Here is a 17513-nt window from a genome sequence, read left to right as displayed (position 1 = left end):
CGTCCGAAGTGGAAGAAGCAGCAGAAGAAGAAGAAGCGGCCGAAGAAGAAGAAGAAGAAGCAGCCGAGGTGAAGCTAACGGACAGAAAGCACCGGAGGCTATTCCAGCGGTGATGCGCTAGACCTCCCCGCAGAAAGCACCGATACCACGACGCGAGGGGGCACTGGCTCGGCTTCCTCTCCTCCGCCTCCCCCGCATTGTGTGACATTGGTGCCGGAGCATGTTGCGGTCTCGGCCGTCGAGCAGCCTCCGGGCCGCAGCTCGGCACACCGAGCCCGAATCTGGGAACTAGCTGGCTAGCCGTCCGCTAGCCGCAGCGGTGCCCGATGCCGCTGCCGCTGAACACGGATCCGAAAGACGACGCGAGCGGTGCAGGGGCCCCGGAGCCCAGTGAGCTGTTGGTTTACCTTGCCGGACTACGACTGGGGGTGGGGAGGGGCGGTGGGGGCGGTGGAGGGGTGGTGGTGGTGGGGGGGGGGGGGGTTCTGAGATGTGATGCTTTTGCGCTTCGTGTCTGAGTCGTTTGTAGCTGGAGGCTCTCGCTTGCTTGACGCGAAGGAGCTAACGTCGCTGCAACAATGCACAGCAGAACCGCAACGGGCTCCCGTTGAAGGGGGGCGAGGTTAGACCGACACCAGCCCCGCACTTCGGGGTCACGCTTCGGACGGACGAACCGCCACATTCACCCACGTCCGGCCGGCGCGATGGATAAACTCACGATCATTTCAGGGTGCCTGTTCCTGGCTGCAGACATCTTTGCGATAGCCAGCATTGCGAACCCGGACTGGATCAACACTGGCGAGTCGGCAGGTAAACGAAGCAGGCCCCGATTCAGAACTACTGTAATGGTTTAAGGGGGTTTTGTTTTGCCAGTGGCTCCATTGTAGGGGGGGGGGTCATCTGCAGCAGCATCTTTTGTCTCCACAGCAGTTTGTTTTGTGCACTCTTGAAATATGAGACCGATAATTACAATTTCATACCTGATTGATCAGCATCACGGGCCTAATGTTGCTTTGAGGCCAGCAACTCGATATTATTTGCAGGACTCTTAATAAAAATAAATGCATCTTTAGTCCATAAAAAGGTTATGAAGTAGTGAAAAGACAAGCGGTGTATTATAATCAACCAGTGTAAACGCATTTAATTTGCAATGATATTTAAAAAGGTAAAGCAGCTGAAACCAGATAATGTTTGACATTTTGCTGAAATTTTGTTTAATCAAAGTATCAGGAAATTCATTGCAGGTAAGTGATTGATCGACTAATGAATTCAGCCTAAAAATGCCAAACTCTTGCTTGTCATAGCTGCTTCGATGGAGGATTTGCTGCTTTTCTATGTTTTATGTTGCCAAACAATTTTGCGTTTGGAAACCTGTTGAAACTAAAATACATTGTTGGGATTTGACAATGTGCTCCAGGGGAAAAGCCATAGACTAATAGTTGATTTAATGGGGGGGGGGGGGGGGGGGTAAAAAGCAACAGATTAATCACAAGTTACAGCCTTTCTTTCTATCAACTGACTTATTGATTCAGCGGCTTATCATTTAAGCACTGAAAGTTCTTCCCCTCCTGTATTTCTCTGGCGACTTGACATTTTGAAGTGACCTCCATGTGATCGATCCAATCAGCGCTCACTTGAGGATCCAAGGCAGGTGCTTATTTGTGGCGTCCCTGCTGATTTTTGGACAGAAGCTCATGCTGCCAGTCCTCTCTTTTATTTGTGTCAGTCCCCGAGAACACATTCGGGCTATTGATAGACAGCTGCTCCTCTTTGTTCCCTGGGCAGGATGACAGCTTAGTAACTGGGTCAGGGAGGGTCCATCATCCACCGGCGCACACCCAGGCTGCATTGGCTCTACAGAATGCGCCATCTGTACTAAGAAAGTAGTGCTAATGGGATAGAAATACGATAAAGCCACCAGAGTTCCCATCTAAAGTTAGTGTTGTGCATTGTGCTGAGCATGGGCGTTGTCGAGGGGGTTTCAAACGGCGACCGACTGCCACCTTGCTGTCGCTGTGTCACTTCCCCTCACTTCCCCTCACTTCCCACATGTCTGTCATGGCCCTCTTTCGATGTAACTTCTCTTTTATGGTTTTATGAGACACGTAGGCAATGGACTACAACTCGGGTTCACACCCTGTTCTCATCATTTTAAGAATGTACCAGCCTCGGTTTTGGATTACATTATGTTAGTAAATGAATACAGGTTTTTAATCCAGTCCATATTATGTAATGGTATTTGGTGTAGAAAGGCAGTTAGTTTGCTTGTAAAGGAAAGTGTGTGTGTGTGTGTGTGTGTGTGTGTGTGTGTGTGTGTGTACATTTTCATCTTTGGTCTTTTAACAGTCTATTTAGATTAGATTGTGCACATAACTAGAAATGCAGTTATTTGTGACAGACTTTGAGTGTTTAAAGATGTTATATCTTTATGGGTTGAGTGTGCCGTCACACACGATCGTGGTACCTATTTTATTAAACCAAATTATCAAATGAATAGTACATTTAATTATTTATGAATCAATATAATGTAGTTGTAAGTCAAGGCAAGTTTATTTATAGTTCAAAGCGCTTTACATAAAACATCAGAAAGCATTGACGCAACATGCAAATTAAACTGATTTTAAAAGGGCATTTAAATGGAATTGATTTCGTCATTACAAGATAATAGAAAATTAAACGAGCTAAAATATGTTGCAAGCGGAAATAAACAAGTGTTTTTATTTGCTAATAACTGTGTAGTCGAGACTGCAGTAAACGGATAATAAATAAAATTTAAAAAACAGTTGTAATATAACATATTTTCGCAGTAGAACAAATACTGGATACAAACAAAGACTTCATCTGCTTGATGCCTTGTCGTGAACAATTTATTTAATGATTATATAGTGATTATAAATGGAGGATTCTTTTCAAATTGTGTTTATTGAAGGAAATGCTTAAAAACAAAATGCTTATGGTATTGTACCATTTTTTATCTTTGTACATATTGCTTCCCTGGACACATGTGTGTTCTCAGCAGGTAAATAGGCATAACAACAAACATATAAAGCTAAAGATTGGCTTTCATTCCCTCTGCATGTTGCCCAATTATTTCACATTTCTTGTGACCTTGGTTCCTCTTTTTGGCCTGTTGGGTATTTTAAGATGGCATATTACATAATTTAACAGCTTCTCTTTGGGGCTCTGTTAAACAGTCTTTAGTGTGAGTCCTCTGTCACAGGTGACATGACGCTACATGGGATTAAGAGACATTTCTTGCTGTGTTTGTGTTATTTCAGAGTTGTTTAGCATGAGCTGTTTGCTGTTTCGTCCACGCCGTTAACTGACTCGTGAATCGCTTGAACGTGTTCTGAAGTAGGACCCCTGGTGACTCCCCACATTGTGTTATCTCCATCAGCTGACCCAGCGGTGTTGTTGTCTAGTCAGAGGGGCTCAGTGCTGCACAACCTGCCCTCTTTTAGTCCAAAGAGTCGTCTTTGTGCTCCGAGCGTGGAGAAACAGACATGTTCTCCCGGGCAGTTTCGCAAGTAAACAAACCGTGAGACTTGTGCCGCGGTTTTTCAAGAAGATGTAGGTTTCCTAGAAAGTCTCAAACCTCATTTGGGTCGTTGGCCAGTTAACGTTCATTTTAAGAATAAACTTTGTGTACTATTCCAACTTAGTATCACCTGATTTTAGTTTGCAACAGGTTTTACTGTATGCAGTGAGCTGCCGAATGAAATATGGAGACCACAAGGTGATCGTTGTGATGGACACTTTCTCTTTTCAAGCAAGCAGTTTCTTTAAAATATGACGGAATGCATTTTGACCATTTTTCATAATTGATTATGAATAATCGCCACACCAGATACTAAAGGAACTCTTGGAGCTGGTTGTAGTTAGATGTTGGTGACGGGCATATCAGAAACGATAACATTTAAAGAGACACGAGTGAATTGAATTGGTGCTCACTGCTACTGTATGCTTTTCTGATGTCTAAAATAGATAACGTTGGAGAATATTACATTGTTATTTTAGGCATCCCTTTTCAAAGCACAAGGACACACGGTGTCATTGATGCAAAGCAACTGAAACCAGCCACAGTAATATTGTCCAGAGATGCAGATTCAGCACTTCAGTCCACCCTGTGTACAGAAACACTGATTCAGAACTGCAGATGTAAACATGACGGTGTTTAGAACATTGAGATGTTTACTTGAGTGTTGATCGTGAGCCTAAAACTCATTTCCTGCAAGTGGCCCACGTGTTAAAATAATTGAAGCAGACATTACTTTCATTGTCTGTTGTGGTGGAAGCATTTCAAATGCTGCCTACTTGCTTATTTTTGCTTTGACACAGTTGAGGGTTGTAGATTAGACTAGATTCATCATTTAGCACTGAGGTTCAGTTCGATACTCTCGTGGGTTTGTCTACCGTGCACGTTTGGACCGTGCACATCAGCCGTGCTCCAGTGGCCCTGCAATGCAAGCGGGCGCTGTAAAAGCCTCCAGCAGCAGAAGATGCAGCTGTCGGCAGCTTTAGCTTGCCTGTATGCCGCCCACCACAGTTCAGAGGCCTGTTTGACTCATCCCTCCAGAGCTTCTAAAACAACAGCACCCCCCCTCTATACTCCACCGATGACGGCATCGCCATGCTGAAGATGTGCAGACACGGTCCTCATTTCCTCTCATTTGGACCGATGCGCGCTGAGAGGAGTATTTTTGATCGTTGTGAGCTCACCGTAGGCTAATCGAGCACGATGAGGGCGTGGAAATATGCAGGGGCCCAAAATGGAGACGTGGTCCATTTATTTTCTAACCAAAACAGATTAGTTTGTTTTCTAAAAATAATCGACTTTGACCGTTTCCGGCAGGCTCAGCCTCCCATTTACTTCAATTGAAGCCTGTGCAACAGGCGAGTCCAAGCATTTCTTTTCCTGTTTTGGTTAACCTGTAGGTCAGAGCTCACCTTTTGTTTAACATTGGTGGGAGTTTGCATGATCAGCCAATAGAAATACAGATTTTTTTTTGGTCATTATTATTATTATTATTATTATTATTATAGAGATGCTATCAGACTGCACACTGCAACTCCATTCTCACAGACTGTCTATGATCTCTCTGCTTAATAGTTCTGCTTTGGTTGGGTTTGGAGTGGGATTGGCCAACGTAAGAATAGCCAATCAGAAAGAAGTCTATATGTATAGAAGTTTATGAGAAAAATAACCTACTTCTTGCTTAATTTGTTGCCTCAGTACGAGGGATGCATCAATACCGATACCAGCGTCCGATACTCATGTACTCGTAAACCTCAACCGATACCAGAACTGCAACGTGTCAAGTCAACCTCAAAAATGTTGCTTTAGTCTTCCCCCATCATCTGATCAAATGAAAACAAAAATAAAAGATTTCGAAATCCTTGTTGGAACTGTAATGATATTAATAAGTACTAATAATAAGTACTAATAATAAGTACTCGTCTCGGTCTCGCAAATACTCAAATGTAACCACTTTGCACTTGGATGGGGAAAAAGTGTCATTGGTGCATCACGACTCGGTAAACATTGAGTTCATGGTCTCAATCGCAGGTTTCAAGTCGTTTTCAACACATTTTGATTTTCATTTAGTAAATTATGGTTCCATTTTAGAGTAAAACGGAGGATAAAAGCAGTGTATTCATTAGGGCGTGGCTACATGGGGGGATTGACAAGTCCCTATCGCGCCAATCTCGGCCTGTGAGTTGTCCTGTTACTACTTTAACCAGTTTTTGACAGTTAATTGTAACATTTTGTCTGATTTCTATTTACCTCCAGCCTCTCGTATTAAACCTGGTGGCGAAAATAACCAAGATGGCGACGGCCAAAATGGCCAAATTCGAGGCTTTAAAACCGTAACCAATGGTTGACGTCACAGTGAAATGTGTATATAAAAATATACTGTCTATGATTTCCAGTGACTCTAAACGTATTTCCTAAACTATCAAACTATTTATCCTCATGCACATTCTTCTTGCACGGCACAGTTGAACGTTTGGCGTCGGCTAAAGTGAAGTCTCCCGCGTATGAATGAGAAGTACTTATCACGACCGGTCGGACATTAACCAGAACGTTCTGTGTGTGTGCGCCTGTTGACTTGTTTACCTGTGTCCGTGTGCCATGGCGTGCCTGCTTCTTGTAAGGCTCCACAGAGAGCTAGTGAAACAGCAGGAGGCCAGAGGATCCAGAGGAAACGATCATAAACTGGCGCCATTAACTGCAGCTTTTAAACGTACCTTATTCCCAGCACCGGTTGCTGCTTTCTTTGCTCCGCCCCCTGTACTTAATTGGCTGGAGGTAACGCTGTGCCGACTTCAGGGCTAGGCTGGTGAGCCTTTACCCGACAGCCAGGTGCCATTTTTGTCTCAAGCCACGACCGTCTTCTATCACTCTTTACTTCAATGTTATAGCATAAGTATTGAGACTGAGAACATACTTTTTTAATTCTTTGTGTGTGTGTGTGTGTACGATTAGCTGCAGGTCCTTATTATCATACTTTCACATCTACAGTCTCCAAAGGCATTTCTTTTGACTCATTTGCATTGTTTGTGTGGGTTGTGACTGTAAAAGCAGTTCTTTACAAAGGGGACAGGATTTCCTCTGGACTGGCTGCAGAGCCCACCACACCCCTGAGGCAAGAAGAGCATTCTTCTCACACACTTTGCTATTCTGTTTGTATGTAAGTGCTTTAGACTCAATATAGTTATCGGCAGCGTCATATATTCAATGTGTCGAGAGAGAGAGGGTTATAGTCCACCAGTTATGAAATTAACCTTCTGACATTCCAGCTTGCCTCATGCTCGCGTCTACCTGCTGAGCCGCTGTCGAACTTTTATAATGTTGCCCACAAAGAATTACGTTTTCAGTGAATGGGTTATTTTGTGGTCAGTGGAAAAAAGTGTTAACCACTCGCAATTTATTTGTATGCCCCAAATATGTGGAGGGATTAAAGTCAAGGATACACACAATGAGTTTGGCTAACACTGAATGCACTTTTGTTCGTTCTCAAGAAAACTCCACAGGGCACCTTTTTTAAAGGTGAAAATGTGTTTGTGTCCTTTAACGTCTGGTGAGACGCACATAAGAGTCAGAATTATCTCGTTCACGTTTTCAAACTAATGTCCTGGAAGAGTTTGCTTCGCTTTGGTTGATGATGATGATGCAAAATCTGAGCGGGGCTAAACTTAATCTGCTTTCTTTGCCGCAGCCTTGTGCACCAGCCTTGTGGCTTTTGAGTGCAGTGCTGTTGTCTCTCAGTGGCCTGTTATGTGTGTGCATATGCTAAGTGTCAACGCATTAGGGTATAGGGCAGCTCCTCTGCCATCCAGGTAGAGCACTATACATTTCAAATGAACGCTTCACGGCCTCTGAGGCCTGAGTGATGGGACGCTGTTCTGCTTACTCGGGTAGAAACTCCCCTTGAGGACGCGCTCTAATTGAATTGCACCACTGAAGCGTGTTTCTGCTCCGAGTACTTCACACTCTAACTTTAGCAGCGCTCTGCTCCTGACTCAGAGGGAGGCGTGAGGCCTCGACTCCCCGTCTGATCACTGATGGGTACAGCAAGCCGCCAATGTGCATAATATCCTAGGCAGAGATGGTTATGAGTACTGGATCTCGAAAGCTGCTGCAAATCTGTGTGATCATTGCAACTTCTCACAGATGTGTGTCGGTGTTAAGTGTCCTTTTCACGTACCTGCGTGGGATAGATTCAGTAATTGGCAGGATGGATTTAATCCTCTCTTTCTCTTGTGGAGTGTGGAGGTGCAAGAAGAAATGTTGGCCACTCGCTGGCGTAATTGGGGCCCCCCCAAGTGTGACGAGAGAAGCCCCCCCCAGTGTGATTTAAGGAGCTTCTCTCTCGTTTCCCGTCCTCACTGACTCTTGTGGTAGATCAAGGTTTTACTGTTCAGCATGAGAGCTTCAGTCTTATTTTTCCACTCGCTGTTTTTCTCCTATATTCTTTTTTTTAAAAGGTTACCCTGAAGGATATCGGGTCGTCTATGAGCGAATGCTCAAAAGTTGGCCCTCATGTAAGAAGCGTGGGGGCAGTATGTCTCTCCATATTTTGACATTTGCCCCCACAGTGTAGACGGAGCTGCTTCTCTTGTGTTTACGTTTACTGATCATTCAACACTAATAATCAGTGTTTTTTGTGTGCTGCAAACGATTAATTATAACGGCTGAATTAAAACGGTCAACTCCTCTCGCTGCAGGTGCCCTCACAGTCGGTCTAGTCCGGCAATGCCAGACCATCCACGGACGAGACCGGACCTGTATTCCACCTCGGCTGCCCCCGGAGTGGGTCACCACTCTATTCTTCATCATCATGGGCATCATCTCCCTCACGGTCACCTGTGGACTCCTCGTGGCGTCGCACTGGCGCCGAGAAGCCACCAAATATGCCCGCTGGATCGCCTTCACTGGCAGTAAGTGAGCCCGACAGTCCCACTTTGCTGCGTTGGCAGCGTTTCTCTTGCATGCTTAACGACTCCTCTTGCTCCCTTAAGCTAATTTATTGAGCAATGCAGCTCCTCTGATACCCGAGGAGGTGGCTTGTGTGCCGCAGTGCTTTCTCAAGTGTTTTCGCTATAAGATTCACTTCCAGCACTCGACAATAAGCCGGCATTCACCCCGTGCGGCGCGGCCGGTTTCGTGAGGCTGTGTCGGAGGGCGGCGCATGATTGGATGGAGCAGCCCGTGAAGACACAATGCTCTGTATTCTTGTTTGAAAGCTGGGTGCATTTTTTAGGACACTGGCTTGTTTGTTCTGCAGATTTGAACAAACACCCATTGCAAGTTTTTATTTTTTTGTACCATGCTAAATGCAGGTTCATAATTAGGCTTTATAATGCTTCCTAATCACTTCCCGATGAGTCACCGCCCTCTCCACAGACGGGTCTGTATGTCCGGTTAAACACAAATCTGTGTCACAAGTCACATTATTGTTTAACCATCACACTTGATGGGGAATAAAGCGGTTGCCATGGAAACGGCGAGCAGTTGTGGCCGTTGTCCCCTTGTTAAGTTTCCGTTGGGCCATGTTAGACAAGAGGTATATTGTTGTTGCTATTTTTAAGGGGGTTAAAGTATGATGATTATCACACAGGAAGTAATGCTGATATATTTGAGGTGAAAGGGAGATGTTGAGATGAGTATGTTAAGAGAAAGAAAAGATGGTAAATCTTTTTATTTTGTTTTAAAACATTAGCTGACACTAGAGACTGCGATCCTCTTGTATTTCAAGAGCCTGTTTAAAGTGTAAGAGTCACGATAAGGTACAATTGGGATTTTAAATAAGCGTTTTCTTCCACTCTGATGTTGTTGAACATGTAGCTGTGATGAGCGGTTAAGTCAGTGAAATGGCCGGGGGTTTAGGAAGAGTGGAGTAAAGAAGGTGAGTTGAGTGAATACTCATGTTTGCGCTGGTCAAGAGCCAAACGTAAAGACAGGAATGGACGTGGAGTGGACACGGAATGAAGTGAAGCTGGTTGTATTCCGGATCTGGGGGCGGTGCAGTCGGGTCGACCAGGTGAAGGTCGAGAGAAGGTGGGCAGTCTGTGGTGTAACTGGCTCCAGGTCTCTGGCACCTGAATGGCCAGCTTTGTATGACCAGCACAGACCCACCTCTGTGTGTACACACACACACACACACACACACACACACACACACACACACACACACACACACACACACACACACACACACACACAGTGGGTTCAAAGTGGGGCTGATAAATATGAGTCAACAGTAACTTCAGAAAATGTGGTTATTAATGATGAAATATCTTCCTTACCCTCTACAGCCCCAAATACCTGTATGGTCGGTCAATAAACTTTATATTAAAGAGTAACATGACACTAAATCCACTGTACAGTCATTTTATTACACTATCTGTTGATTCTTTAAACATAAACATGCAAAAATATGCCTTTTGCTTTCATGTAAGACAAAGAAAACCAGCAAATTCTTAGTATTGAGAAGCTAGTTTTAATAATTTAGCATAAAAAAGAAATGATCAAAATAGTTGAAGGTTAATTTCCTGTCTTCTCAATCAATAGACTAATTGTTTCGGGTCATTTCTGTTCCATATATTAGTAACTACTTACTCATATCGGCTAAGATGAGCAAGGCGCCGCGTGTCGTCGGTTCAAATCCGTTAGCGAAGCCGCGAGCTGCACTTCAATTAACTTTCTGGTGAAGCTTGCAGGAATAATGCTGAGCTGTAAATGTCTGGCTCCGCTTTAGCTTCGCGGACGTTTGACCGCACAACATTAGTTTGATTGGATTGTTTCTCAACACGTTATTAAATATCTAAAGTTTTACAGAAATAACTTTGACAAAAATGGTTAAAATGACCATAACACTATAAACCAGTTTATTAGTGAAGCAAGTAGAATCCTGAATGTCACACTCCAGTTAATCATATTCAGATAAAATAACTGAGTGGAAATGTTATGATTATATATTGTGAGAATACCATTTATACCACGATTGGCATCCCATGTAGTTAGTGTAACAAAATACACGAGTAGGACTGATGGCAGTATTTTATTTTTATACTTTCATCATTGATTTAAAGATTGAATAAAACACTTTGACTTGTTAGGTATTTATTGCTGGATTAGCAAAAAGAAGTATCCCTGTTTCTGTTTATTTGATTCATATCTCCTATTCCTAATTAGATATTGAATCTCTCATATTGACAAATTGTCTTTAAATCCCAATACTACTGTAAATGCCTCCTAGCTGCAGGACATTACCAAACTAACATCAGTGAGATCTTTGAGACAAAAAGGTGCTGAGCAGGAGTGAAAAGGTCAAAGCTGCTGTCACGACACGGGTCACTGTTATCCTGGGGGAGAGAGGTCGTCCCGTAGTTGCATGTGTCCTTGAGCAAGGCACTGAACCCCCAGATGCTCCCCGGGCGCTTCACAGCAGCCCACTGCTCCTAAGGATTAAGTTAAATGCAGAGATGACATCCTGTGGTGCTCTCTGAATGCAGCATTAAAGAAGTGATCAGCCATTGATCTGTGAAGAGTCACACGGTTGGCTTAGTGGACTCGTCTGTGGTGACGTGATCAAAGGAAAAAGAGAGATATCCTCATTAGTCACAACTTTGTTATCCAATCACAAGACGCCTACTTCCTGGACTTTAGAGCCTGTAATGGCTTCACGCTGCCGGGCGGTGAGCACGCTGTGCACGTCCTCACAGCGTGCTCATTGGTTTTTAAAGGGGTACTTTTCCTCTGTGAAGTTGTTGTCATGCACATGTGTTCTTCTAAAAAGCCAATTAAAAAGCTTGACTTTACGAACTTAAAAGCTGAGATCAAAGCATCCTCGGGGAAACATTTCACTGTGGAGGAATGCTGCCTTCAGGGCCTATCATCCATATTAAGTTTACAATGGATGTGCATAAACAACCCAACAGAATGGTAAACATAACGTCATGTTTTACTTGTTAGTCTTTGAATTGTGTGTTTTGTATTATGTGGTTATCTATACAGGAGTTAGTGGATTTACAGCAACATTTTTGTTTTGACATTATTTGTAAGTTACTGTATAGTTGGACTGGAAAACTACTGTAACTACAGACATGTCTGGACTTGAGACGCTGCAAAGGCCAAGAGCTTATTGCAGATGGTGTTCGTGACTTTATGCAACAATCCACGATATTGTATTCGTTTTCTCTGCAAAAAACCTTTGTACTTGAAATATGAAGAGAGCCACGCGACATATCGTTGCATGGAAAACTTTTTTCAAAGGTTTCTTTGTTGTAGTTCTTAAAGCAGATTTTAAATGAGGTTGTCTTGCTTTACTCACTGAACATTCAGGGCGCGTAGAAAGTTGCAGCTCAAGCACTGAACATTATCTTGGTGTCAAATATTGTCTTTCCCCAATTGCTGCCGTTGGGATCATGAACTCAATGTTTTCCACAATTCTCTTCTATTAAAGACGTTGTCGTAAAATTTGTCTTTTTATTTTTTTCTGCAGGCCGGTAGGAAGTAAAAAAAAAGATGTACCGGCACTCAAATGTGTTGCCCGATATTCTGAATAATGTATAATCTACGAAAAATGTTGAAACATTAATTGCATAGATGACATGTGACTGAAGGTCAAATCGCGGGTTTGTTTCGGTGTGTTCTCTCGTGCGTTCTATGATATCTGTGTAAAAGACATTTGAAAGGCGCTGTCGCTCCTTAGCTGACCGACATTTTATTCCTCCGCTTCCTGCTGAAGTTGAGTGAGCGCACGCTTTATTTTCTCCATCTTGTGTGGAGAATAAAGGCCAAAATGATGACTGAGGTTCTACTTTTTTGAGTGTCGGTTTTCATTTCTTTCTTTAACACCGTAAGTGTGCATTTATTAAAATGAGTTTTGCCCTGAAGTGCATTTAGTTTGGTTTACGTGTGATAAGTCTGTACAGCATCATAGGATAGTCGATCTTTAAGTGGGCAGCACACTAACATGTTGTCTCTCGCTCCTTCCTTGCAGTGATCCTGTTCTGTATGGCGGCGCTCATCTTCCCCATAGGCTTCTATATCAACGAGGTGGGCGGCCAGCCGTACAAGCTGCCTAACAACACGGTGGTCGGCTCCTCCTATGTGCTGTTTGTCCTCTCCATCTTCTTCACCATAGTGGGACTTCTGTTTGCAGGCAAAGTTTGCCTCCCAGGCTGAGGACTCGACTACGACCCGCCTCTGGACTGACGCAAGAGGCTCTGAAGATGTTATGGGATTGACAAAAACACGCAATGACTGAAAATCAATAACGACAAACTCTGGCCAGAAGCCTGAAACGGGGAAGTCTTTGATTATGTGTCAAGGGACCGCAGCACCACGGAGTACCGAACGCTAAAAAAAAAATAATGAAACCGAACAAAACACTAAAGTGGAGAGAGGAGGGAGGGGGAGGGGGGGGGGGGGGGGGGGCAGTGTTGATTTAAAACATGGCCGTCTCTGTTGTTCTGGAAAAGGGTGCTTAACATGCTGCTGTCATGGCAACTGCGGCCACAATGCTGGCGCACATTTCTTGAGGACCACTGCAGCCTCCCTTCAACTCGGCCGCCCGCTGCACCGCCCTCAGCACACATCAGCGCCGTCACGACTGCTCCTGTTGCTATTTTTGGCTTCGATTAGCTATTTCAGTTGTGTGTGTGTGTGTGTGTGTTTTTTCTCTGTTGTACATTTTGTGTTCTTTTTCCCCCTTTTTTGTTTGTTTTTCCTTCCCACCCCCCACCCCACGCCTTTTCACTAAAGTAGATTGAGTGTAATTGAGGTTCACTGAGCTGAATCCTTGAGGGGAACTGGGTGTTTTTCTGCAGGATTTATCCTCCGCCGTCGCTCCACGCGGCTGTGGCTTGGCCGAGCGGCCATGAGCGTGGCCGTCTGGGCCAGCTCACGGGCTGCGGTGGACGAGAGGAAGGCGCCGGTGTGACGCCTCTTGGTGTCCAACCAGCTGCAGCTCAGGAGCAGGTAGCAGCAACGAGGGGCGACCTCCTCCGGCAGCAGGACAGGAGGTCAAGTACCATAAAGGAGAATGCCACTCAATGTAAGACCTCGCATTATGTTAATTACACGGATGGCAACAGAGTACTTGTGAGTATTATTTCGCTAAGCTAAACGCTTAATGCACATCTTTTGCCAATAACTAGAAGACTGACTTTAGAGAACAATCATCTGAACATAAACACACCTTGTATTTGTAGTAATCATTTTGCCACAAACGCAGTGGCCTGTTCAAAGGTGTTACATTTTCGGGTTGAGATGAATCTATATCGGTAATTATAGCAGACAGTATTTTACTTTTTATAAATGGAAGCTACATTAAGGTGTGAAAATAACATGTGAATGCTGAATATTGGTGGTATTCTCCTTTTTTAATGTTGGATAGAAAAGAAGCGAGCGAGGAGCATTTTGTTTTGTTTAGTGTAACCGTGGTAACCGTGGAGGCAGCGGGACTGCAGGTCAGGCCCGTGCATGAGGCTGGGCCTCAGTGTGCTGCGCTGGAGGCCCGTGAATGAAACACACACACACACACACACACACACACACACACACAGGTGCAGAGTAGTTTTAAAATCTTAAGTAGAGGCTCAATGGATCATAGAACCCACGGTTCGGGTCGTGGATCAGAGTCACTGATCGGCACAAAATGGAGCAAATATAACTTTTAGAGCCCTGATCACATTTTTTTGTCACCGATACTGATTGATGATCATTGATTTTCCATACTGGTAGATACAGATCCCTTTTGTTTGATTATACAGCTGGTCTACAAGGCAACATACTCTATATTTTTCTTTAAACCACCAACAACTATAATTGTTTTACTTTGTTATAGTAATTTTTAGTGTTTTCTTCCTATAAAAACACTTCAAATGATAAGAAAATAAAAGATTGTATATTGGTGGATTAAGACAAATCTTGTCACGAGTAGTTTTAATAAGCTGCTTAGATCATAATCCATCTCTAATATCTTTTTATGTTGTAACAACATCTCCTTCAAACAACTAGATTTATTTTAAACTGAATTGCGCTCAGTTGTCAGCGGACCAGTCCGTAACCCACAGATTCACAATCCATCACCGATATTGTTGTAGATTCATTTTGTTCTGATCGCTCCTCCACGTACGATATGTACCAAATAAAAACAATCTCTTTACATGTTTGCATTCATAACAATTTAAAGAGATCTTGCCCTGAAGTGTGTGTGTGTGTGTGTGTGTGTGTGTGTGTGTGTGTGTGTGTGGGATCATTCACGGAGTCCGAAGAGTTTAGTATTTCCTGCTCCGCTCTTCTTCCTCTCGGTCTAAAGACTGCAGTGCCCTCCCTGTGATGGTCGGTTCAGTGTCATGCCCTGTTTTTGTTTAATAATGTACAGACACACACAAGGCAGGCTGTATTAGGAAGCACTGTGCATTCAACAGTATAAGTAACAGAACTAGAAGCACCACAAATGTATAAAAAAAGAGAACTTCTTACCTCATTGTTTTTTGTTTCTGCTATTATTTTCCAACGGCGGCAACATGTGCCCTCTAATTTGTCTCTTGCCTTGATCGGATGTCTTCACATAAAGCCTATGATCATAGGAAATTATTTATCACTGAATAAAAAGAGAAAAACAATGTGTGTGTGAGATGTATTGTGCTTAAGGAGACATGCAGTATGCATCTAATCAATACCTTAGATGATAAGCAGATCATTCAATTGGAGGAATTCTCCTTCACATGCTACCTCTGCACGATGTCACTCAAATGTCCTTCTAATTCATTAAATCTGAGAAGACGACCACTAACCGGCTTCAAGGGCAGCCTCCCAGGATGCATCAGTGGAAGGGCCAACCGTGTTCCCAGAGTGCATCTGCTAAACGCTTTTTAGTGGCCTTGAAATCTATTTTCAGAATGGTATTGTCTGGGCTGAGTGGTCGTATCAAAGTCAATCATTTTGAGGCGTTTAAGTCGCACAGTTAACATTTTCCTTCACAATGTCTAACCTTAGTTTCTCAGACGACTAATGATGCGCGTCATCGTTTTGAGGTTGTACACTAAGCGTACAAGCGTTTGACTTTGAAAGGCCGTCAACGTTCTCGGAGGACTTGAAACCTTTATGTTGACCTTGTGAGACTGAATTATCGTGTCTGTTTCTGAAGGAAATTCACTGGTCGTAGCTTCCGGCAAGTCAACCTTCAAAATGATCGTTTTTAAGGATTTCTCTTTTCTTTTCTTAAGCAAATGACACAGTTGGCTAAATGCCGACCTGTTCCTTTTTAAAGGCTCATGAAACCTGCTCTACGTCTCCAGCTGAAGACAAAAAAACCTTTTAAAATCTTTGAGTTTTTAGTTCTTTCTCTGCAGCATTGGCACCGTGTATTGGTTCTCATGCTCTCCAACAGTTCACACGTGGGACTCCTCAAGAAAACAGACAAGTCTACCATTTATATTCCTGTTTGTCACATTCTGCTGGACGAGTCGCTTTCGTTTGTCAGATTCTCGCTGTCTGTCGGTGTGCAGCTGAAGAAGAGACGGCTCCTCTCAGGACGTCACCTCCATTAGCCTCTCGGTGACCTGCAGCGTGGAGTTGAGCCCGAGCAGTGTTTCCATTTAGGGTTTCAGAAGGTTCACAGTATTTTGGCTGAGTGGATCCCATCAGTCCAAACAGCACTCTGCTCTCTGAGGACGTAAGCAGAACTACAGAAAAAAGCTCCTTGTACATCATTTTTCTTTATTCTTATCCTTTTTTTTTTTTACTTTTAATACATATATGATGGTTTACCGCCAAGTAGGTTTCTCATATTTTAGTCACAATAAACATAGAAAGAGGAAAGGCAATTAAACAAGGAGTGCACGTCTTCAATATAAAACAGAAATTGAAAGAAACTAAATGAAAAGAGCTGCACAGTGATTGAATAATCAGAAGAAAATAGAAACCTTTCACAACGCCGTTAGTCATTACGGTTTATCTCTGTATGAAGCAGTCTTACCGCAACTTAAAGGACAAAGCGCTCCTCGTCTCGACCTTTTCTTCAACACAGAGGACATGTTTTATGTCGTATTAGTTACACTTGATGCTCCTGCAGTGTCTTCTCTGTCTTATCACCCTGCACATGCACTGGGGGGCTCACAGATGAGACTAGAGACTGCATTTTGTCGGCCCCCCTGATGGCCGGCAGATGCTTAAGAGTGAGTTATTGGAGGGTTGATGAACACTGACAGATCCCAGAGCAGTTCTCTCTGAGACCAGATGGAGGTGAGACATTTCTCTGGTTATATCAAACCAGGTGAGAAAGGAATGTGCATTCGAGATGAAGTAGGTGATCAGCTATGAAACCATCCACGATATCCATATTTTGTTTATACATTTTAAATGACTGTTGCATATAATGCAGTTTGTTGGATGGAAATAAACTGGACAAATAAGTGCTTCACTATCCAGACCAAAACATGGTTTAATTAGGAAAGTTATCAGACTGCAGCGCATAATGAAGAGTTATAACTTCTATTGGCTGATGTTTCATATGTTTAATGAGACCTCATCAAGCAATGATCCCTTTCTAATTAAGTGGAATAGTCTGCCATCCAAAGGACTCAGTCAATAGAAGACATCCAAGAAGAAGGAGAAGAGCTTCTCTGGAGGACTGACTCATCATTTGTCAATTCCAGCCAAGGGTCTTTTTTCTTGTCATCGCCATTATTAATGTTATTTGGGGGAAAATGATCTGCATCAGCACATATTCCTATATTTTATATAGCAAATGTGTGTTCATGGTTTACAGTGTGCGGCGCCCCGCCCGCCAAAATGGATTATTGTGTCGACACGCTGCCAAGCGCATTTAGATGGAAATATGGCCGCCATCTGTTCTTGTGAGAGGCTGCTCCAGCTTTCTGTGCTCCACCTGAGAACCTGCTCATCTACCCATCTATCTTTCTATCTATCCATCTATCCATCTACCCATCTATCTATCCATCTATCTATCTATCTATCCATTTATCCATCTATC

At 43.5% G+C, this 17513-nt stretch overlaps 1 protein-coding gene across 1 annotated transcript; it reads left to right on the top strand.

The window, feature by feature from the left end:
• Positions 1 to 481: 481 nt before the first annotated feature.
• On the top strand, positions 482 to 12910 carry mosmoa (modulator of smoothened a). Its single transcript, XM_034540335.1, has 3 exons — positions 482 to 810; positions 8230 to 8442; positions 12510 to 12910. The coding sequence occupies exons 1-3, from the start codon at positions 705 to 707 to the stop codon at positions 12692 to 12694; spliced, it is 504 nt and encodes a 167-aa protein (XP_034396226.1). The 5' UTR covers positions 482 to 704; the 3' UTR covers positions 12695 to 12910.
• The last annotated feature ends 4603 nt before the right edge of the window (positions 12911 to 17513 follow it).

This window comes from Cyclopterus lumpus, chromosome 8, assembly GCF_009769545.1.
Source record: "Cyclopterus lumpus isolate fCycLum1 chromosome 8, fCycLum1.pri, whole genome shotgun sequence".
Taxonomy (NCBI): Eukaryota; Metazoa; Chordata; class Actinopteri; order Perciformes; family Cyclopteridae; genus Cyclopterus; species Cyclopterus lumpus.
The sequence above is the reverse complement of the archived record's forward strand: the minus strand, read 5'-3'. Positions and strand labels throughout refer to the sequence as shown.

Excerpts from the sequence above, each read along its gene's own strand:
- mosmoa (XM_034540335.1), top strand. The coding sequence starts at position 705 with ATGGATAAACTCACGATCATTTCAGGGTGCCTGTTCCTGGCTGCAGAC. Across the intron at positions 811-8,229 it reads CAACACTGGCGAGTCGGCAG|GTGCCCTCACAGTCGGTCTA; the intron begins GTAAACGAAGCA and ends CTCTCGCTGCAG. Across the intron at positions 8,443-12,509 it reads CTGGATCGCCTTCACTGGCA|TGATCCTGTTCTGTATGGCG; the intron begins GTAAGTGAGCCC and ends CCTTCCTTGCAG.